The sequence below is a fragment of the Cottoperca gobio genome, chromosome 9 (assembly GCF_900634415.1).
Source record: "Cottoperca gobio chromosome 9, fCotGob3.1, whole genome shotgun sequence".
NCBI lineage: Eukaryota > Metazoa > Chordata > Actinopteri > Perciformes > Bovichtidae > Cottoperca > Cottoperca gobio.
In genome coordinates, this window is record NC_041363.1 from 23,086,766 (window position 1) to 23,109,917 (window position 23,152).

Below are 23,152 nucleotides of genomic sequence, written 5' to 3' on the forward strand. Positions count from 1 at the left end.
ATTTTAATCCTTCGGACACAGTAGACCCAAATACAAAATTATATATATATATATTATATATAATATATATTATATATAATATATATATTATATATATATATATTATATATATATATATATATATATATATATATATATATATATATATATATATATATATATATATATATATATATATATATATATATATATATATATATATATATATATATATATATATATATATATATATATATATATATTATATATTAGTTAAACACCGAAAATGCCCGTTTTAATTTCTCATCGGCTTCAATATAATGTCAGGTTGTGTATAAATGCACCAAATTACAAGTGCATTGAAAGATTTCACCATCAATTTCTGCCTTAGCCATGAGAAACCTAAAGGAAATGTCTGTTTATTTCATAAAGGTCTGTATGTACAGTACGATGTTTTTCAGATGCGAGAAAATTGACTGCGTCCGGACAACAGTTCAGTGATCACACAGAACTTGTTTTTGTTTGGAAATGTTGTTGTGCCTCGTTTTTCTTGCTGTTTCGTGTTTTCTTTTCTCTCTGTCTCGCTCTCTCTCTCTCTCTCTCGCCTTGTTAGAATAATACTGTGCCCTTTGCATGACTGTTATAAGCTCTGTATACAAAGACGACTATGTTAAGTGCCACACAAGCCGGTCAGATCCGCCGAGGGACAGCGCCCAGGCTCTCTCTGTTCTACCTTTTTGTGGTATGTCACACTTCCCAATCGCACAGTGCTTTTTGTCCTGTTACTCTTCTTTTGCTTCAGCATTTTCTTTTGTCTGTTTTTATGTCCTTTTCATTTACAGATTTCAGTCTCCTCGTTTTTAGTCAGACTCCATCTTGCATGGTAACGCTTCTTGTTGTGGTTGCAAATAGGAGAATAACCATATATCTGTATTTATACCAATCACACAGAAACCACAAATGTGTTGTTGCCTCAACCTGAGAAATGGGATCCAGTCATGATACAGTTGAAATCATACCCAAACGTTACAGATCAGGTTTTCCAATTCGTCCCTTGTAACATTTTTCATGCAGATAACAGTTGGCAGTGTCAGTACCAGGCGACAACTGCAGCACAGCTTTAAAGCTTTAAAAAAAAAAAGGAGCAGAAGTCAAGACCTATTTTGAGTTTTTGTCAGTAACTGCTGATTAAAGACTTTGAATTAGAATTGTTTTATTTCAAACGAAAGGAATTGAGACTAAATATATGTGGAAACTTTGGGGGAAAAACAAACAAGCCTTCGTCAACCGACCGAGTCGTTTCATCTGAGTAGAACTGCAGCGCCTCATGGCTGTCAGTTTGTTTACAAGTGGGCCTCAAATATATTCAGTTTCATGCTAACACTGAGCCTTTAGCGAGGTTACTGTTGTGCAGCTCATTCAGTGATGTGTGAGTGACCTAATGAATGAAACAAAGTATTATTTACGACACTAAAGCATCTCAAAGTAGATTAAAGTCGATATCCACCTAAAAAGATTCTTCAAGAATCTTTCTCTGCTGACACTTAAAGTAAGACATTTGAGATTTAAATATAAAATAAGACTTTTTCATAACTGTCGTGCTGCTTCAGGGGATATTTCATTCTTTACAATGATGACGGAGGTCTGTGACAAAAGTATTGGGTGAGCTGTAAACTCTTGATTTTTTTTCATTTGTGAAGCTAAAACTCAACTTGTATTCTTATTGTACATTTGCAAAAAGCAAGTTTGAGTTGTTTAAACATTTCTCTTGAGGGCAGAGCTGCTCTGGTCGAGTTAAATCACAGTGGACAGAGCCAAGAACACAGATTGTTTTTCTTTTGTTCTGGATAGATAGACTGAAACTGCGTCGGGGCTAAGAGAGGAGGCTAATGCTCTGCTGACATGCACTCAAGCCATAACTGTTCAGCCAGACCTCCAACAGTGATGTCACACCCTGCAGTACACTTTACTGCAGCCCGGTCATCTTCAGATGTAAAGAAGTAAAACTTCGGATGAATCTGTAATTATCAAAGCAGATAGCTAGCCTGTGTACAAGCTTTTTATTTTAATTTTACAGGTCTGTAAATTGTAATTATTGCAAGGAAGTTTTCTGCAAAGAACTAATTTGATATTAATTTTAGTTTGATTAGAAATGGGGGTTAAATTGTTACAACAAACTATTATTTTCATCATTTATTCAATCGATTTATTTTTATAATCGTTATATGAAACTGAAAAAAACAGTATATCCTCATATTTTGAGAAGCTGTAACCAGCAAATGTTTAATTATTTTACCTTGATAAATTACTTTAACAATGAATTATTAATCAGAATCATTGCTGATTTGAAGTAATCAACTAATCTTTGCATCCTTCGTGTTGAGTTGGTCCACTTCCAATGAATTAATTCCCATTATTGCTAAGATATCGTAACCTAGAGTCTTTTAGACGCATTGACAGTCGGATACAAACATTTGCAAGTTTTTTGTAAGTTTCCAATTATAAATAAATTATGTCCTATCAAGGAAAATCCTCTGAACTTATTCAACTCAAGAACTGAATTAAACTTTGTCTTTTCCATAGAACTAGTGTGAAATTACACTTTCAAGAAAATATTAGGAAATAATGGACCTGTAAAAAATAAGGTGTTACTGGAAAATATCATACAACTTTTATATTTAAATAATATTTGATCAATCTTTGCTCACACCCAAAAACCTTTTCTTCAAAGATTTTTAGATTTAACCATCTGAGATTTTAAATTGTCCAAAACTCCATTGCCGAAATGACGACAGGTTTTGCACTCTCAAATTTCACCTGAGCAGACGTTGAGCGGGAAGTAAAGACTCGCCTGTCCCAGTGCTCCTCACACTCGCTGTACACCCGTCTGTCACACGATTATTAAATGCACTTGCTTCTACAGTAGTTGGGATGGGAGTTGTAATCCGAGGTGCCTGCTGGGACTTGACTTGCCTATAGATAGTCTTTTTTGTGGGGGGGTTACCGAACATTAAGGGCACTGGAAACCTTACTGGGATTAGTTGTATAAAAAAAAAAAAGTTCTGCTGAGTTCTTTGTGCAGCCTGTCTGTTTGTGCCTTTTTTGATAGTCTTGATATCCAAGATTTGATGTGCAGCTTTTGTTCAGTCGGGAATCCGTTTGTAATCGCAGTATACGCTCTTAAAAATGAACACAATCAAGTCTGTGGGTGGGAGGGGTCGCAGGAGGGTATCCTTATCTTTCAGTTTTGTACATTTTAAAGAGATTTGTTGCCACAGCTGTGTGATTTGTGACTGTATTGAAAAGACGAAAAAGCAAACATTTATATTTTTTGAGTTACCCTTTTTTTTTTCGGGATGTTTTTGTGCAGATATTTTTATTGTAAAATGAATGTTTTGTTTCTATCGGACACTAATCTTGTTTGAGTTGTCTCCAGTGGAACTACTTCCCTCTGTATGTTTTGATCAGTATAAACCTTTAATTGTGTAGTTAACATTTCTGAAAGAGAAAAAAAAAAAATAAGATCCTTGGTTGTATTTCAAAGGTTCCTGTTTGACCTGCCATAGACATTGTTTGAATTGATCGGTCAGTTTTATTTTGCTGTCGTGTGAAGGATTTGACTTGAACGAAGCATTTCTTTGCTATTATTAAAGACTGACTGCCACTTTGAAAACCCTGTTTTTTAACCCTGTTTGTTTGTGTTTTTGCAACTGCCAAGACATTTATATAGACATTACTTAAAAACACTGCCTCGCAGCTCTATGATCTCTCTTTTGTAAGATTTAAACCGGCAACACAACAATCTATCATTACAGAGTTACAAAATAAATGTTTCTTGGAAGGACAAAGTATAGAATGTAATTGTGTTTAACAAAAAGAGTAACATTTCCTAATAAAAATGGCCTAATACACCAAAATGCAGTGTGGCTGTTATTGTCTGCCACTTTTATTTTGCAGTTGTATTCTCCATTTAAAGTCCCGGGGTTAAATAAAGTTTTATCTTAATCTATAATAATATATCTCAATTGATTTGTTTATTATATTTAGTATTATTATTGAACAGAATCTGCAAAATAACTTGAGTTGTAAAATAAATGTAGTGGAATAGAAGTATAAAATAGAAATACTCCAGTACAATTTTGAGGTACTTGTACTTTACTTAAGTAAAGTACAAGTACTTAAGTAAAGTACTTGTACTTTACTTAAGTAAAGTACAAGTACTTAAGTAAAGTACTTGTACTTTACTTAAGTAAAGTACTTGTACTTAAGTAAAGTACTTGAATAAATGTCTCCAGCCACTGGAGAGATTTAATGTTTCCTATTGTGAGGACTTCTTGCTGTGATTTAATGATGTCATTTCCTGTTGTGTTTTTTTGGAAGAATTACTTACCTTTTTAAAGGTATTATATTTAAAGGAAATGTTATTTATCTTTATATCTATTTAGTTTTGAATCAAAACATGGTGCAGTAAAAATGATGAATGATCAAATTCAAGTTCTTTATCATATGCACAACAATTACATAGAAGTTGTGGTTGGTGGTTTTTCTTTTTTTATGAGAATCTGCTGAAAGTTAAAATATAGGGCTAAAATATAAATGCATAACATATGAAATAAAGTCATATTTGTGGGAATCAGTATTGTAATTCAATAAACTGAATGACATTATTTTAACTTTTATAAAGCAGAAGTCTTACAAAAAATGCATGGCAACATATGTAATAATGTCCAACCCAAAAAAGTCACAACAAAACCTCATGTTCAATAGATTTAATTATCTCTTTCATGGTGTATTGCCCCATGCCACAGTGTCCTTCAGGGGGCGCTGTTGTATTGGCTAATAACATGTACTGCAGTCTGTCTTTTGTCCAGTCAGCAGTGTGATTCATAAATTAATGTCATTCACTTTATGTTGCCTACAAGCCATAAAAAGGTTACATGTTACAAGGTTACAATGAATTCCTTTTTGATTTAAGAGCTGACAAAATGTTGAACTTAATCCTATAAATAAATTAAATCCACTTTAAATACATTTACGAACATTAATACAAATGTAAGCCAATTTGCTTCACAAACGTATAAAAAACTAAATACAGTTAAAGTGGATAAAATAGTAAACAAATTGAGGTTTAAGAAAAAATAAATTTTTAAGGGGAAGAAAAAGGTAAACCTATACAATTATTTTATAAAATATACTGAAACAATCCTGATATAAATATTTATTATAAAACCACAGTAAAGACCACTATTCAAAATCAATCAAATCTATTGATTTTTGGGGGGTTTGTTTACTTGCGCTTCTTAACCACGTGCTTGCAATGCGGCCACGCACGCGCTCTGGGGTATTGGCTTTTGGCACGCGTCTGTGTCGGTGGCGCGCACAGCCAAAAACAACCCTCAGCCACCGGAGCGCGCTGTCCAGCGTCTGGACTCGGGTTGATTGGCTGTGGTGTGTAGCCCCGCCCTCCCTCGCAGCGGATTAGTCAGACGAAGTTTCTTCTTCTCGCTGATTGGACGCTATTTGTAGAACAGTCTGTGTAGCTAGGCTGCTGTTGCCTTCACGTACCTCTCCAAAGATCATATTTAGGAGATTTAAAAAATGAAGAGCGTTCCGTTGTTTTGGTCCGAAGTAGCAGCTTAAAGGCATACAGCAGACAGTGTTTTACTTTTTTTACTTTTTGGAAGCTATAAAAGCTAAAAAAAAATGTTTTTAAAAAAAGCTGTTGACATTGCGTCCATGATTTCTGCCTTTATCACCGGAAATACAAATAAATAATAAAATATCCACGTAAAGCACCTCGTGACAAAGTATGTTTAAAGTTTACAAACTCACTTTAAAGCCTAAATACACGTATACAACTAATACTAAATATAAATAATGAAAATGTATACTGCAAACTGTGTAGGCTACTTTAGCTGTTTTGTTCTTTGTTCCATGTTGAATGTATCATCATACTTATAAAAACAAAACGTCACAACCACTAAATCATCTCAGTAACAACTGAGCAACTCCATCCACTGTCAAAGAAGACCAGCTGTGTTTGAAAACCTAAGAAACAAGTAAGTTGTACCTTACTTTTACCTTTCTGCTTTTATTAAATATCTGTTTTTTAGTTCTGATGTCTTTTTGTAACATATTTTAAGTTGTTTTATGTTTTTTGTTGCTGGTTATTTCCATCAGTGTATTTATGTGATTCTATGATGAATGGCTGGCTGCAAACCAAATGTCCTTTGGGATTATAATAATGTTAGAGTTGTTCCACGTTGTTGTTCTTGTGCGCTCAATTCACAACTCTCTTATTTCCTGCAACACATAAAGGCAGCACCGGTGGATGTAATAAAACACCGCTTTTTCTGCACTTTTATTATTTGTTTAAGACCGAAACCAGCTCACACAATTCCTCCCAATGAGAATATAAACACTTTAAAACCGACCAGACATATCCGGTGTCGTCAATGAGTATGTCGAGTATGTTGTGCATTATTCAAAGCGCTCTGCGCATCACGGAGCTAATTAGGATTTCTGTATAAATAAGGCCGCAGATGGGACAGCTCGGCCTGTCCTACCGCTGATGTCGGAGGTATAGAGGTTAAACCCCTTCAAAGAGCTGCAAGCTGCTCCAACATGCACACACTCTGACCCGCCTCACGGATGGGACTCTACTCGAACCGGACCTACGGAGATATCCCGCATATTTCAATCTTCAACCCAAAAAGTCTTTGGTTTATGAACGCAGAGAAGATCCACTGGGAAGATTGATGTTTTTGCAGACTTTTAAATGGCACTTGGCGCGAGCTAGACAGACTCCTACCTTTATGTGACTGAGAAGGTCTCTTAATGTTTTTTTTTAACCAATATCCTGCAGCTCCAGCGGAGGAAGAGATTTCTTCACCGGGTTGTTTTGGTTTCCGAGGGGGGGAAGACGAAGTGTTTTTGGGGTGAGTGCAGCGCCAGTGACCTGCTGGAGGACACGCGTGTGTTTGTCAGAATAATCACTGTATTACCTGCTGTAATATCCCCTTAGAGACTTTAAAGTGTGTGTCTGTGTAGTGAGTGTATAGCTGTTATTATAGGCTACTTTGTGGTTTTTCATGTTTTGTTTCTTGTTGCAACAGGGGATTTATAGTGTTTCTATATTTATATTTTACAGCTTAAATTAATCGTAGGATTAGGCTTCTTGTGTTTTGTGATGCATGCAGAGCTAATAAACTATGTAATGCATGAAACACACTTTAATATTCTGGTAACAATCTTAGAATATTTGCATAATATTCCTCTAGAAACTTAAAGTGTGGTATTTATGTTATGTTGTATATAATGCCCCTCTAAAAGTATAGTTATTTTGGATTAATATAACTGTCAGTGTATCATAACCTATGTACATTAATTATAAGGTTAATGTCTCCTTTCTTTAATGAAACACGTTTTGCAATTTGATCCTCGAGTTACATTCAAGAGCAAAAAAAAACCTGACATGCTGCTCCTTTCAGCTGATAATATGCGTTATGATCACCATCATCTTCATCTCTTTGGCTGCAGATCTCGGTCAGTTTTTTGGGGGCTTATGATGCCACGTGAACAGGCGACAAAAACACAGTGAAAGGGGTGGATTCCATAACGCTCACGCGCGCACCTCAGAGGGAAGCTGCAATGTTATTTACATGCATCCATGTGGTGAAGCAACACATTTGAGGGTATTGCAACATAACGAGGTTCGTGCTGCGTTGTCACCATTTTATTTTTTAATGAAGGGATGAAAGTATGAAATAAAAAAAACAGTCCATGATGAGCTGTTGTTGTAGTCTTGAAGCTCACGCGCGTCCTCGACGTCAGGACAGCAAGGGTAGGACGAGGGCAGGCTTTTGTTCGGGAGATATGAACCAGATTACTGTTTAATTTGAGCCTTTTTTTATACATTTAATGTCATTCAGGCTATATTTCAGGTATGGCTCTTTTTTATTTCAGTATGATGCAGTATTGACACACAAACAGGGCAGCAGCAGCAGCTGCAGGAGGAGGTGGTGGTGGTGGTGTTGATGGTGGTGGTGGTGTGGGGGACCAGGCTGCTGTTTTGTTTTTCAATCTGTAAACTAAAATAAGAATTTCATCTTTGTCTCAATAGTCAAAGTCTAAAGAAACCCAAAAATAGGAATCTTTTGATCTGTTTCTGAAATTATCTTGTGGCTCTGTGTGGATATTTTTCAAACATCCTATATTATTTCTATAGTGTTTCTATGGTGCTTAGTTATGTTGACCCTTTTCTGCTTTTTGGTGTTTTTACATATGAAATATTTGGAAATATTTGTCATGCAATTGGTAATTTGAGTGAAACATGTGCCAAACAAAATGTGACTTTGCCTATAATAAAAAGAGAGCAGCTGGTGGAAAACCAAAAATGACAAACAAAAATATTATGTATTCATATCCGAGATAGAACAGGGAGTCATATTCATATTCTCATCTTGTATTTATTTACACATCCGGGTAGCTGCGCGCTCCCTCCTTCTCTCAGTGGTGCGTTCATGTCACATGGGAAATATACACTTCAATAATGAAACAATAACTTTCACAGCTTTTCTGAAACAAAAAATATATAATACATTTCTTTGCTTGTGATAAATAACTCTCACACACAGAAACTTTATATGCGATGCGTAGGAATAAATGTTTTACAGCAGTGATAATGCAAAAAATATTCCTCCACTTAAAACGTCTTAATCGGAGAAGTTGTTTTTTTAGGTGCCAAAGCAAACAACCTGAAGTGAGATACATACGGGTGAAAAATAAATTAAATACAGGGCATTTTGGGCATATCAATAATACAAAATAAGCTATATCACTGTGTTTTACAAGTCCCAAACTGAGAAAACATTTTAAAATATAAACCTAAATGTATCCTGAAGTAAAGTTTGAGTAAATTGAGTTATTAAGAATAACTTTGCTTTAAGACGAGATTAAGTTTAATGATCATATGCATGGACCTGAAGTGTCACAGCAGCAAAAGAAAGTAGAAGAACAGATGCATAGTGTAGATAAATAACCTTAAAAACTACATTGCGATATACGTCATGAGAAATAGGCTACAAATTGTCAAAAACTAAAACTAAAAGGTACTAAATTAATACTGCATACACTATATGCAGTATTAAGCATAAGTGTTTTGACACAAAAATAATCACAAATAAAGCTCAAGGTTAATTCATTTTTAATTTTACAACACAGGATTACACAATAAAATGTAAGCTGTAGCTACTTCATGCTATACACACATAGAACATTAAAACAAAACAATATGTACATATATTTACTTAAATACATTTATTATTATTATATAATTATATCCAAATGTATGCACTATTGAAGATGAGGAATTTACAATAAATAATTGTAATACAAAAATGGCAAAAAGTAAAAAACATTTAAGAACATATACAGTAATAAGTTATTTCCAAAAAACACTGAAATTAATCGGAGGCTAAAAGATAGTAAAGAAACAAAACAATTTATTTCCACTTAAATGCTACTCACCCTGGTTACCATCTTTCCCACGGGAGCCTGAAGGCAGCGCAGCCCCCATAGGCTAGCCCTAGCAGTCAGTCAAAGCTCCATCTCCCTCCCACGTGGTGACGTTTCTGTACCAAAGTAACCAGCCAGTCCATTACGCACACAAAAGACACAACAAAAGCCCGTGTTGGGAAAAATGAGATCCGTCAGCACTCAAAGGACACAACAATAAGTTCCCATCTGGCAGCATCACACATGGACCAGACTCTGGGACGGCGACAATCATTTATTCAACTTAAAAAAACAACAACAAACTGAAAAACATCTCTGTCTTTCTCCAGCAAGCAGTTTTCCACCAAGCTGCTTTTTGCTCAGATCTGATCCAGGTGGTGAGTACAGCATCAGGTTAATGTTTACCTCATAAAGCCTGGTTCTGGTGTCGTGCTGGATTCACAGACTGCATCAGGCTCGGAAAAAAACAAACAATAAGAAAACGGCCAGATACAGCGACACTGTTGCACTTGAGCTCGCGTCGTTGCTCTTTGTTGGGGATAAACACATTTTAGGAGAGGAGGGGGGGCTGCAAAAGCCTGTCATGTCGAGATTAAGTTATTTAGAATATAAAAATGATGGTGTAAACGCATGTTGTATTAAATGTGTTGTTTTTTCGGGTTAGATTCAGTGGTGAGTGGAGCAAGTCTTTTGTCTGGACACTTCTTCCTGTTAGTGGTTACCAGAGACGCACAGTGTGCTGCCTCTTTGTTTTCACCGTGTTCTGTTTGAATATCAGCTGTTCCTGCTGTGTTACCTGTCCACTCAACTCACATCTCCCTTTTTTACATTTTCCTTTGTTTATCTTTCAAGAAGAAAACATCGTTTAAATCCAAATTTGAGCTGATACCATGTGACAAGGAAGGCTGAAACAAAAGAAGCATGAATTCTAGTGTCAGGAAAATATTTTGTAGGATTTAAGGCATATTTCTAAGTGTTTTCCAGCTGTTATAGTTAAAGAAATATACCGAAAATGCTCAAGTAAGACCCTACAAAGTGAACACAAATAAGACCATGTGCTGTCAGATATCCTGAAGTGAGAAACTTGGCTTCACAGGGAACCAAAACAAACAAAGAAACAGCTCCACCGACTTTACTTGTCCTTATTTGGCATTTAGGAAGACAATGAAAGAGTGTGCGTTGTGTCATGTTGTCAGTGTGTCTTAATGCAAATAACAGAGTGTTATACACACTCACAAAGCTCTTATTTGTTTGTGTGTGTGTGTGCGTGTGTGTGTGCGTGTGTGTGTGTGTGTGTGTGTGTGTGTGTGTGTGTGTGTGTGTGTGTGTGTGTGTGTGTGTGTGTGTGTTTACCTTTCCCCATGCACATGCAGGCTGGGCTCTACTGGGCTAATTCAGGGGATTTTGTACCGTTCATGCAGGGATTATGCCTCGGGTACCTGTGCAGATTATACAGTATATGTATGGAAATATGGCTCGTCTGGGGGCCACAGGGTTTGTCTGCCAGTAGTTCCCCCTGTCTTGTACTTTCCCAGTTGTGTAAATATGTGGGTGTTTGCAGAACAGCCATGCTTCAGGTCACGGCTGCTTCCTGTTGAGTTGCGGAAGCTCCTTTGTTTTCTTGTCTGGCTGCTGTTTTCTGTCTCAAAGCTGCTGCTCTTCCTGTTGCAGCACATTGAGCTCAACTGGAAACTTCTGGAGCCACTGAAGCTTGTTGTTATTGTGTTTTCACTCTCGGGGATGCAGCAGGGTTGTTGTTGTTGTTGTTGTTGTTTTTTTAACACGGTGCAACCTTTTGTTATGCTGTGTTGGTGGTTATAGTGACTGAGAGCAGCCTGTGAGAGACGATGTGTTTTTTTAAGGACAGTAGTTAGTTTTTCCTATTTTCAACACTTGGATTATCTTTCACGATGTCTGTCCTTTGTGAAAACATACCAATACTTTTTCAGAAGTAGTATTGGGTTTCAAGGTGTGGCTGTCAAATCAGTGGTGGAATGTGAAAAGTACATCTACTCAAGTACTGTACTTAAGTAAAAGTTTGAGATACTTGTACTTTACTGTATTTACATTGTATGATACTTTATACTTCTACTCTACTTCAATTTAAAATCTTTGACTTTGTACTCCAATACATTTACTTGACAGCTTTAGTTACTTTGCGGATTCATATTATTACTACAAAGTATAATCAACTAATAAACTATGATGTATTAATATAGATTAAGATACCTATATAAAGTTATTACAATCATTCCCCACCTTTACAATTAAAGTGATTAACAGATATATGCATCACTAATTATAATGTAATAAGTATATCATTGTGATGTGGGTCATTCTGCATGAGTACCTTTTACTTTTGGTGGAATATTTTGATGCTCATACTTTTGTACTTGAGTACGATTTTGCAAGACTTTTACTTGTAACAGAGTATTTTTACACTGTAGTATTGCTACTTTTACTTAAGTAAAATATCTTAACACTTCTTACACCACTGCCATATTGTTGAGAATCATACAGTTGCATACATATAGTATAAACCACACCTCAACATTTAGTAGATCTTCCTTTTTTTACTCTCTCATTACTGTCACCAGTGTTGGTCTTTGCCTGGGGAAAAAAGATCCCAGAGTGCACATAAAATGTGTTTCCTATTATATGTTTGTAGTAAATATAAAGAATGAAATACACTGTGGTTGAGCAGATAAATGGCAACACCCAGTGTAATGTTCGATCAACAAAAGAACAAAAGATGTCATAGTCCCGCCTACTGTGTTTGACTGACAGGTGATCCATGACAACAGTACAGCAATATTCCCCACGTAAAGTTGCCATCTCAAAGATCTCCGTTTTGGAGGCACCTATGGCGATAGGCAGTAATTGCAGGTGTGTTTTTGGATTTCACTTCTCAGAGATACAAAGATAGTCGTATGTGTGACGTCAGACAGTTGGTAGTTTTGAAGTTTCATCATAGTCATCTCTCTTTTCTGTTTGTTGGCCATATAAACCTTTTACTCACAATGCTAGCAGAGAACCGGAAAATAACAGTTCTCTGCTTCACACTCAGTGATTTTAAGAGTCTGTTGCGTCAGTCCCACCTACCCTCTCTGGTGGACCGACCCCTGCAAGGTGAAGGAAAACATGTCACTAACTCTGCGTTGCTTTTTCATTTTTTCCTGGGAATGTCGCCACAGACACTGTTTGTAACACTTCAAATGCAAGGGCTCAACAGTGATTTAACAAACATTACTTTAAATTAAAATCTTCCAGATTATTACTTAAGTTCTGAAGTTCTAAATATGACATTCAGAGCATTAATAAAGCAGCAAACAATTATTTGTCGTCTACAGATATAGTGGAGTAATGTCTACCTGAGCAGAGAATGAAGTCACACTCCCTCTGTGTGTGTTGTAATCCAAGTTTCTCTGTGCTTTGTTTACTTAGCCGGTCTGCGCGTGCATGGTATTCCCTACGTGTGTGTGTGTCCCACTGACTTGCTAATGACCTCCGCTCTGCATCGTGCACATGCGGCACTTGTTTCTGATAATGTGTCCCGAACAACGGCGTTGTGGCTGAAACGTTGCACCCAACCTTCAGTTCCCCTTCAGGTTAACACGGTTAGCTCTGTCAGCACTGTTGCCGTTGTTTGCGTTGTCACACAGATAGCACCGTTAGCTGCGTGCACCGTCGCCATGTTGAGAGCCGTGTGGAGGCAATCCCTCAGTCAAAGACATGCTCTGAATTTCATATTTAGCCCCTTAAACATTAAAACATGTTACACCCATAAACTGTGTGGCAAACAAACGTTTATGACACTCGCATGTTTTGTTCAGCAAGATAATCTTCACAAATGAAAAGAGCTTTTATCATATTTGAAGCGTAAATGCAATTACCAGAAGTAAAAAGCTAAATGTGGCTTCTAACAAACTGCACCACGGTCGCATGACTTCACCACCGCTAAACTAAAAGCGGATTAGTGTACGTCGTGATGACGTTTAGTCGTCTCATTTAGCAAATTGTTAGCAACCTCCTTTTTAAGACGCCTAAAAGCTTTAAATTCACGAGTGGGGTATTTACTGATGTATTTTATGTCTTATAACAAAGCGTGTAAATCTCTTAAATTTGTGTTAAATACCTTATTTCAGGCATTTTGCCAAAATCCCACTTAGAAAAACCCATTGACTTTGAGACGAAGGAACCGCGAGTGCGACAATGCTAACACATTTCTGGCTTTTCGGACTCATTCATGCAGCACTCTATATGTCTTATTTTATGTTTATAGGTCGTTCTGCTGCCTCCAATTGGCCAAATATCTATTAATATTGATTGATTGATTTCACATTTTATTTGTATGACTCGACCGCTTTGCTGCCGACTCCCCTCCCCCGTGCCCTAAAACCTCCTGCTCCAAGCGGCCATAGGTCCACCAACACTCCCAGCACGGCTAACTAGCGTTAGCAGCTGTTAGCGCTTTTCTACTTTAGCAACAAGTAAAGCTTTCTGTCCCTCAAGAAACTCTGTCAATCAGACAGAGTTGAGGCAGAGCAGCTGGAGGACATCAGAGGGAAAACCAGATTTTTTCCCCCCATTAAATATGATCTAGTTTCACATAAATCAATTTAGTGCAAACTATTTATAATGATAATTCTATAAACAAGATAAATACAAAGGGTCATAAAAGGTGGCAAGGATGCAAAGATTTGTAAAAAAATAATAATAATAATAATAATGGAGGAGAAACGAGATTATTTTAACGGAAATAGGTCGAATAAAAATGTGTGTTTGACAATGTGAATGTTAAACTTAAAAAGTTGCATTTGTTATTATATTATCAGTAAGGCATGTCTTCTGTTGAGCTCTTTCGAGGAGGTGAATTACTGTTTGAGTCTCAATGTTGAAAATGATTTTGGAAAAGATTAGTTATGCATATTTTTGAATACTTTTGGTATTGGTGTACGCACAAATGTCATATTTGATCACCTGGCATCTAAATTATTGCCAAAGTCCACACAGCAGTGAGGTTAAGCAGGAGGTGCAACAGGTTTTCATTCTGGTGAATATTTGGTGCTGTACACCTGCAAAGATATATTTTTTTATTTATTCATTGTGTCTCTCATTCTCTCATCTTCTATTCTAGTTGGTCCTGCAGATGAACTGAATTGCTTTGCATTTGTTTCTGTAGAGCTGAATCCCCTGCAGGCGCGCTGAATTCATCTCGGCCATTACAACATGATAAACAGGATTCTTTGTGATGCTGTATGCTATACATGTGCTTTTTTTTGTCTTTAACTTAAAGTAAGTACTTACAAAGTACTAATTTGTAATTAACTATTAAGTACATTTTCTAAAGTACTGTACTTAAGTAAAATTTGAAGGTACTTTTACTCCACTTGAGTATTTCCGTGTTATGCTACTTCTACTTTATTACATTTTGGAGGCAAATTTGAACTTTTTAATCCACTACATTTATTTGCTCCAGGTACTTTGCAGATTTAGATTATTAATACAAAATATAGATCAATTGATAAATGATGATATATTATTATAGGATAAGCTACCCAGCAGTAGCCAAAGTAATTAAAAGTAGCCCCGTGTTTACCAGCTGCAACATAACAGTAATGAACACATTAAGAAAAGTGATATAATATTTAGGATTCCAAAAAGGGCCATTCTGCATAATGAGTACTTTCATTTTCTGTAACTATAAGTATATGTTGATGTTAATGCCTTTTGTGCTTTTGCTCTTTTCTACACTGCAGTGTTGATACTTTCACTCGAGTAGAAGATCTGAAAACTTCCACCACTGCAGAGATCTGGGAACGAGGACACTAACAAGGAGTCCGGCGGGGCGAGAAACAAACACGAGCAGTCAGATGATCCGACAGATTGTAAACAAACCCAGAGGTTAGCCAAACTTTTTTGTAAAGGAAAATGAAGGCAAACGGTAAAGTTATAACTCAGATTGTCTGTTGTTGACAGTTAACAGACTGAACTCCTGGTTCAGCTCTGACCTGTTGAACTCACATTGTTTGCACAGTTTTCCGAAAATGGGGTTATTAACAACATTCAGATGCTCTCACATTACAAACTATCTCTTGCCCCCATCTGACTGTTGTAGAGTACAATCTCTTAGACATAATCCATATAAATGATAGCCCAAATAACACAAATAAAAATAAATGAATACATTTATTATGGTTTATAAAATAACCTGGCATATGTCAATGAATAGCTTACTGTTACAAAATTACAAATTTAAAACACATTTCACTTCTGGTAAAACTGATCTCTGTGTAGTGTTTCATATATTTCCTCTTAATTCTGACTGACAGTAGTAAGAAAACAATAGATACAATCACACAATTATCTACAGTTCAAGGATATATTTGTGTTATATCTCATGCCATAATAATTGTGAACTTCTGAAATGTGACTTTTAATAGATACAATGATTTATAGATGCCAATCATTAAAAACAGAAATAGTGCACGTGCTAATGAACAACTAAACACAAACTGTTCTTAGCTAAAACAAAGTCTGTAAAACAAATTAAAAAAACATATTGTCCTTTTTTAAGGGATTTTGTGAATAATACATGATTTTCCTGACAAAAACACCAAACGTTTATCTCAGAGGGTATACGATAATCTCATCCTGCATGTATCGGCTCAGTGAGACAGAACAGACAAGTCATCCTGTCATAAACTATGAATAAGAAAACAGTTTGTGATGAAGTGAAACATGTTGTGTGGCTTTACATAAACAAGGGTTTGTTTCACGTGTCATAATATGAAGTAACATTACCGCAGAGTCATGATGGTAGTCAACAAAGTGTGGTTGTGATCACATAATAGATTATTGTAATCAAATGATTGCCTTGAGGCAACGAGCTGTTTTATTTTGGAAATGCAATCAAGATCATGAGCTCTAAAAATAGGAAGTATGGGACAACATCTCCATTTTCTTTCCCTTATTCCATGCAGGTTTGATTTTCTCCTGTGGTGTTTGTGTGGAGCGTGCGACACACCCACTCCACAACAACGACGGCTTTGGCTTGCATCTTCCAGTGTTTCTTCTGTCAGCAAGTCCAGCAGAGCTGCAACTCTTCCAGTGCAAGCCCGGACACCAGCGAAGAGCCCTGCCCCACTGACATGGTGAAGATGACCAAGTCAAAGACCTTCCAGGCTTACCTGCCAAGCTGCCACCGCACCTACAGCTGCATCCACTGCCGGGCACACCTGGCCAACCACGACGAGCTCATCTCAAAGGTACAGCAGCTCCAGTCCTCTCTGTCCTTCACTTACCCTGCAGCATTGTGTGTGTGTGTGTGTGTGTGTGTGTGTGTGTGTGTGTGTGTGTGTGTGTGTGTGTGTGTGTGTGTGTGTGTGTGTGTGTGTGTGTGTGTGTGTGTGTGTGTGTGAGAGAGAGAGAGTGAGCAATAGGCAGTGCTGGGTGTAACTTGATGATGGTGAAATTCAATGGCTGATATGGCTGCAGAGTCAGACTCCAGGGTTACCTCAATTATTTTTTGCTGTCGTGCCGCGGGGTCACAGTAGGCTGGTGGCAACTGAAAAGCAGCGCCGTGTCCAACCTGTGTAACGGCAGCAACACAAAGTCTCCTGATCCGGCAGGGAGGCGGGGCAGTCAGGAATCAGCTGTTGCTGCCGTTACACAGGCCAAGGCTAGTAACTATAATTTAATTTTTAAAAAAATTCTGTAACGGTAAGTGATTACATTTATTTTGTAATTTAATTACGTAAATCTGTTACATGTAACTAGTTACTCCCCAATGCTAGTAGTCAGTAATGAATTACTCTACACAGACAGTAATATTGTACTTCAAATGAGAGTAACTAGTTATATGTAATACATTACATTTTAAAGTAAATTGCCCAGCACTATTAACTTCGATTGACTAGCATGCTAGCAGTTAGCTCAGCAGCTACAGTACAGTAGTTTGCAAGGTAGCCCTGCAAGTCAATACATAATCCAACCTTTAGCCCCTCATTACACAAGTATCACAATTGCCTGTTTACACATGCAGCGACATTCATTTAAAGTCTTATTTTAGCAACCATCATCTCCTGAAAATGATATTTGGCTCTTAATTCTATCACTGTGTTCACTAGCTCGTCTCTAATGTTGTGTGTTTGCTATTTGGTGCTGGGTGGGTAGTGTGCGGTGGGTTTATAGGAGCTTGTTTGTTAAAACAGCTGACTGGGCCCGCTGGAAACAAGTTCGATGAACCTTTGATGACACTGAAACTTGTCGTAAATGTGCCACAAAACCAAAATAAGAGCTAAAAGAGGCTAAAAGGGTGACTTGAGATGCAAAGTTGGCAGATCATTTTCTATTGGTTTGTTTCTACAAGCTACTCATTCTTCACATCACATATAGACATGGCAATTGTATCTAGTTTTTCATTATTCAAGTCAAACACTGATAAATCAGCAGACTCGTGGATATTGGCTTGTACAATGGCTATCTGGGTCTCCATCAGCTTTTGGATGACATTTTGAGCAATGATGATGAAATTTGCCAGCTTCCTTGTAATATTTTGGAAATTAATAAATCTGTGCTTGGGTGAACTGGGAATTCTCAGCAGTGATTGAGTGTTTGTCCTCTGGTATTAGTTGTGGCAAATGTCACTTTGGGTTTTATTAGCAATTGATTTGTATTAGATACTCACCCACCTTATTGCATCTTCAAATCTCGCGTACCTGCCTGCTCTTGTATCTGTATTGTATTTCTGCCGATAAAATCTCAGAGGCTGCTGTGGTCAGTGTTTTTAAGTGTTTCTGTTGCTGTTTTTGAGTTAAAAAGGAAAAATTGAAAGCGCTGCTGCTGAGGCTCACTGAGAACTCTGAGGTTCACTTCCAAAGTATGAAAAATCAAGACAATCACGCTCCAGATTTGCCTCACTGCCCACATGTTTTCGATGCACTCAGAGAAATGGACTGCACTGTTGTTGTTTTCATTTTATTTGTTTGAATTGTGTCCTCCCAGTAATAAAGATACTCAATACTGAAGTTAGAGCACAAAGGTATCATCAGAGCCACGATAAATGATTATTTTCAAGCATGTTGCAGGTTCTCACAGCCCAAGGTGTTGTCTTCAAATTGCTTAAAAGTTAGAAAACCCAAAGGGATTTATGCTTCGTAGGAATGAAATGTGTCAGTTGTTCAATTCAATGTTTTTCTCAAACTTATATTCAAGGGAAAATATCTTAATGATGCACCAGAAAAGATGTTTTTCAATATTATTGTGAACAAACCTTGACATTGAGCTCTGAGTTAAGAAGTATTTTCAAACATAATGCTCCCTGTCCTCTCATTCAGAAAGTATCAAGTGCAATATGATTGTGTGTAGACTTTCAGCCTTTAAGTACATTTTAATCCGCTTGTTTTTATGCAGGGCTAAGGCAGGAAAGTTGTCTGACTTCTTTTAATAGATCTTAACTTCCCTTTATTTTCTTCCTTTTTTCTCTACTGTAGACAAATGTTTACGTCCTGCTGCTGCTCACAATTAGAAGCCTTCACTCCACATAAAAGCTCCTCTGCTGCCTATCTTCACATGAAGCGTAATACTTGTGTAACGTCATTGAGTTATAGGATCTAAAAAAAAGTTTAATTGATTTGATTGGAGTCATGTCTATCATCAGATTTTCTCAATCCAAACTTTGAGAAGAAAATCCGCTTAAAGCTTTAGTGTAACTTTGCAAAATCTAAATAATGCCCTGTGATCACCAAGATGGCACCTCAAAGTTTGTGAATCTTCAGATGTTCCTCAAAGTAAAAATCACATTAGATGTACAGTAGTAAGACGTCAGATTTTGTTATTCTTGTTCAATCTCTCTTTGATATTTTTCAAACACTTCACAAACACAGAAGATTGTGTCAGAAACTGGATCTGAATCATCATTTATTTGAATAATTGCATTGAATCTGAATATCCTAATTAGACATTTAATTTATTAGTTTGAAACTGAATTCCAATAAACTGAAACTGCATTTGATCATCACTGAAACTTCAACTCTCTTTCACATTCAGTTCTCACGAGTCACTTTCAGCTTACTGAGACACACATCTGGTCGTTGAGGAAGAGCGATCGAGTGCAGATTCACAGAACTCCGGCCGGTCTGTGTACGTTTTGTTTATTGGATTAAATAATCTAAATAAAGTGGCAGAAATATTGAATTATGCTATTCAGTTTTTAATTTCAGTTATTTAAGTTAAACAATAAAAATGTAAATATAAATGATTCAGATTGAATGTGTAGTGACTCCCTGTCCATACATCTGTTAGATCCTAAAAAACCTCATTTAAACCGCCAGTCAAATGCCTCCATGATAAACGACTATTGATAGGTTTGTGCTCGTCTGCAAATACATCCTCCCACATCCTGTCCTAAGTAAATATCAATCCTAGCAGAGACAAAAACAAACAAAATCTAATTTTACAGTCGCATCACACAGTAGAATGCTGGAGATTCAGCCCATTTGCCCAAAATGAAATTGTCCTGCCTGGTCTGGTCATTCATCCGCCCACGGAGAGTGACAAATCTGAGCCTGAGTGCAATATAGTAACAATCACATCCTTTGGCTTCTTTTGCTATGAGGCTTAAGAGTATCAATTTGTTACTGTATTTCTGGGTATTGAAGTCCACATTGTCCAAACGGTTGCTCACATTTGGAGCCACAGAGTGCTGCTTTAATGCTCACCGTAAATGGACAGCTGGTGAGCAAAGAGTGAGTAAAGTTTATCAGATGAACCGGAGTGACTGAAGCAATGACCTTCTTTGTTCAAATAAGATGGTGACAGTGTGCTCCCTGTGCGTTTCACTCTCACCACGCACTAAGCTGATTATTCAAAAGATGATCAATCTGTGCACTCGCCATCTCCATGTCGCAATCCATTTGCCTCCTGCGGCTCAGAGACTTGGAAACTCGCAGCTTGTTAGTGCAAGGAGGAAGACAAGCTTGGTAAACGGCTCTACCACCAGACTGTTGTTGGTCCTTTGACCAGGATCAGAGGCCTCAAGATGGTAATTTTGGAAGTCTGCAAAACAAGGATTGCATAGGCTTTTAATTGATAAAGACCGTCGTAAATCACGCTCATGAGCCTTTGGCCAAAGAGAGCGACTATCCTCATTTATCTGCACCTCACTTAACCCGTCTAGAGCCACGTCAGATATTTGGATTAATTGTCACAGCAATTTTATGATGAAACACAGTGAGGTTTTATTGTGGAGAGAAAAGGAGCAAAGGAGGATCATGCAAATATCCTTCAGTTTAAACACATAATGATGCAGAAGAAATACGTGAGAAAAAATGGCTTTTCTCCTAATTATTATTTCTTCCCTGTTTGATTCTCATCCTCTTGATTACAATCAGGAAGTTCATTGGTTTTGAGACACAACATTAAACATGGAAGAAAATACCTCAAATAATAATTATGAAACTCAATTTATGTGACAGAGTTCATATGTGTGGCTCAAAGTGTTTCACACAGCGAGATGTAAATTCAAAGCATGGGGGGAAAAGCGTTGTGATTTTATTTTTGATGGAATGTAAAAGTTGCCTGTTACAGTTTACCAAAGAAAGTATTTTTCTTTTTCTTATATCAGACAAAGAAAATCAGCCGATCATTTTGGGCACAAATTGTACACAACAATGATCAGTTATCAAAATTGATTTCTGTCGATCTACTGCTGTTTAAATTACAATTTCAGCGCTACAATAAAGTAGAAAGACACAAAAGCATTACAACTTCAAAAGATTAGTTCAAAATGTAACTGATGTCTTAAGTGTTTAAAAAAACATTAAAATAGGTCCAAAGCCCAGCTTTCCCTCCCCACTGTCCTTTTTAATTTCCTTTCATTCTTCTTTAGCTTCACATTTGACTTCTTCAGTGTGACTTATTATGATCACTGGCTGTCGACTTCTAAGGGACAAATATTTATATGAGAGCGAGATATTTATGAGCTCAGGCGTCGCTGCTCCTGAGGTCACCGTGGGAGAGGCTGAAGATGTTAAAGGGTGTTTGATTTGATCTGAGTCTCGCCACATTGTCTCCAGAGCTGACACTGGAGCGGGAATGCTGGAGAACCAGTAGCACCAGAGAGCTTCAAACTGGGAGTCACTGCACAGTAGTCAGGGAGTTCCCCAAAGTGCTGAAGGAGTCGTTTGGTTTGTGGCTTCTATTATTCATTTTTAGGACATTGTTATTTAAATTAGAATTAGAATTGTTTTCTAAACTGGATCAGCAACAATAAATCAACTAATCTGTAGTTTCAATGTAAAAAAAATAATCTGCAACTATTTTGATAATAGATTATAGTTACAATTATCTTTCATGCTGTTTCCTGCTTTTCTGATTTATATCATATTAAAGTGGATGTCTTTGGGTTTTGGATTGACAGAACAACACATTTGAAGACAAACCCTGGACTTAGATCCTGGGATGGACATTTTTCACTATTTTCTGACATTTTATAGACCAAACGATTAATCTAGAAAATAATCGTCAGATTAATCAATAATAAAATAATTGTTACTAGCAGCAATTAAGACAACATAAACACATACTTTTACATTTAATGATTGTGTTGTGCAAAAAAGAGTCACTTTAGTCGACATTTTGGTCACTTGGTGTTTGTCTTTAATAGTTCAGAAAGCCTGCCTCTGCCAACGTCAGAACAAAAATCATTTTTTATGAAATATGAACCTTCAACAAGAAAGCGCTATATCGCACACCAGAGACCATATCTTTGAAGAGGCATTGGTTGCATCACATAGTCATAAAAAAGATCTGTCTGATTCAGCTGAGCAGGTGACAAACTTCTCCGTGCTTTGCTTGCACTCCTGCATCTAAATCCAGCCTTCACTGTGCTTTGCTCTTGTAACTCCACAACCAGTCTGTAACCTCTGCTGTAGTGAAACCGCCTGCGAGTCTTTACCTCTGATCTGTTGGCAAATGTCTCCCCTCAGTGCAATGTTGGCTCATGTCTCATTTAAAACTCGAGTTCACCAGACATAAAACACCTCAGTTTGGACACATTGACGCATACTGTACAGGTTTTGGAAATATGCTGTTTGATCCACTTTGTTGTTTGGATTTTTTAGTTAAACCCACTTGTGCAGCACAAGGTCAAACTTTCTTTCCAGTTGGCATCAGTTTCACAGAAGTCATGAGATTGTTAACAAGAATATTGGTAATTACATTACATGTAAACCCTATCTTTATCGCTTGGGTTGTACTTTCTCAGAAGAGTTGGCATATGTGCAAACGTGGATGAAAAGATGTCTTTATTAATATAATTATTTTCCTAGAAATCATGATTTTAATTGGAATCAAGTTACTGTCAAAACTTTTCCTTGTATCACAGTAAATTACATGCAGGTACTAGAACTAGAGCTGAAGTGATTAGCCAGTTATTCAATTTGACAAAAAATGATTTTGTTTATTTTATTTTCAGAAACAATTTTGGTATCTGATTAACTGTTGAAGCCCTTTTAAAAATATAAGTGTAATAAAGCACTTAAACATGAATATTTTCAGGTTTCCGTCGCCTGCAATGATGGAAAACTCAATATGACTTTTGGACTATTGGATATAAGGAAAGGAGAAGGGGAAGCAAGGGTGGATATTTGACAGA

At 36.9% G+C, this 23,152-nt stretch overlaps 1 protein-coding gene across 3 annotated transcripts in view; it reads left to right on the forward strand.

Annotated features, from left to right (window-relative positions):
* The first annotated feature begins 6,392 nt into the window (after nucleotides 1-6,392).
* Nucleotides 6,393-23,152, forward strand: part of LOC115013342 (protein yippee-like 1) — a 34,852-nt gene continuing 18,092 nt past the window's right edge. The window contains exons 1-3 of one of the 3 annotated variants that reach the window (XM_029439570.1): nucleotides 6,393-6,917; nucleotides 15,255-15,399; nucleotides 16,479-16,763. In XM_029439570.1, coding sequence (XP_029295430.1) covers nucleotides 16,647-16,763 — 117 coding nt within the window. In that variant the 5' untranslated portion in view covers nucleotides 6,393-6,917; nucleotides 15,255-15,399; nucleotides 16,479-16,646. Of the gene's footprint in view, nucleotides 6,918-7,360; nucleotides 7,692-9,619; nucleotides 9,873-15,254; nucleotides 15,400-16,478; nucleotides 16,764-23,152 lie in introns of those variants that run through there. The other 2 variants (XM_029439571.1, XM_029439569.1) reach the window with 2 other exon arrangements.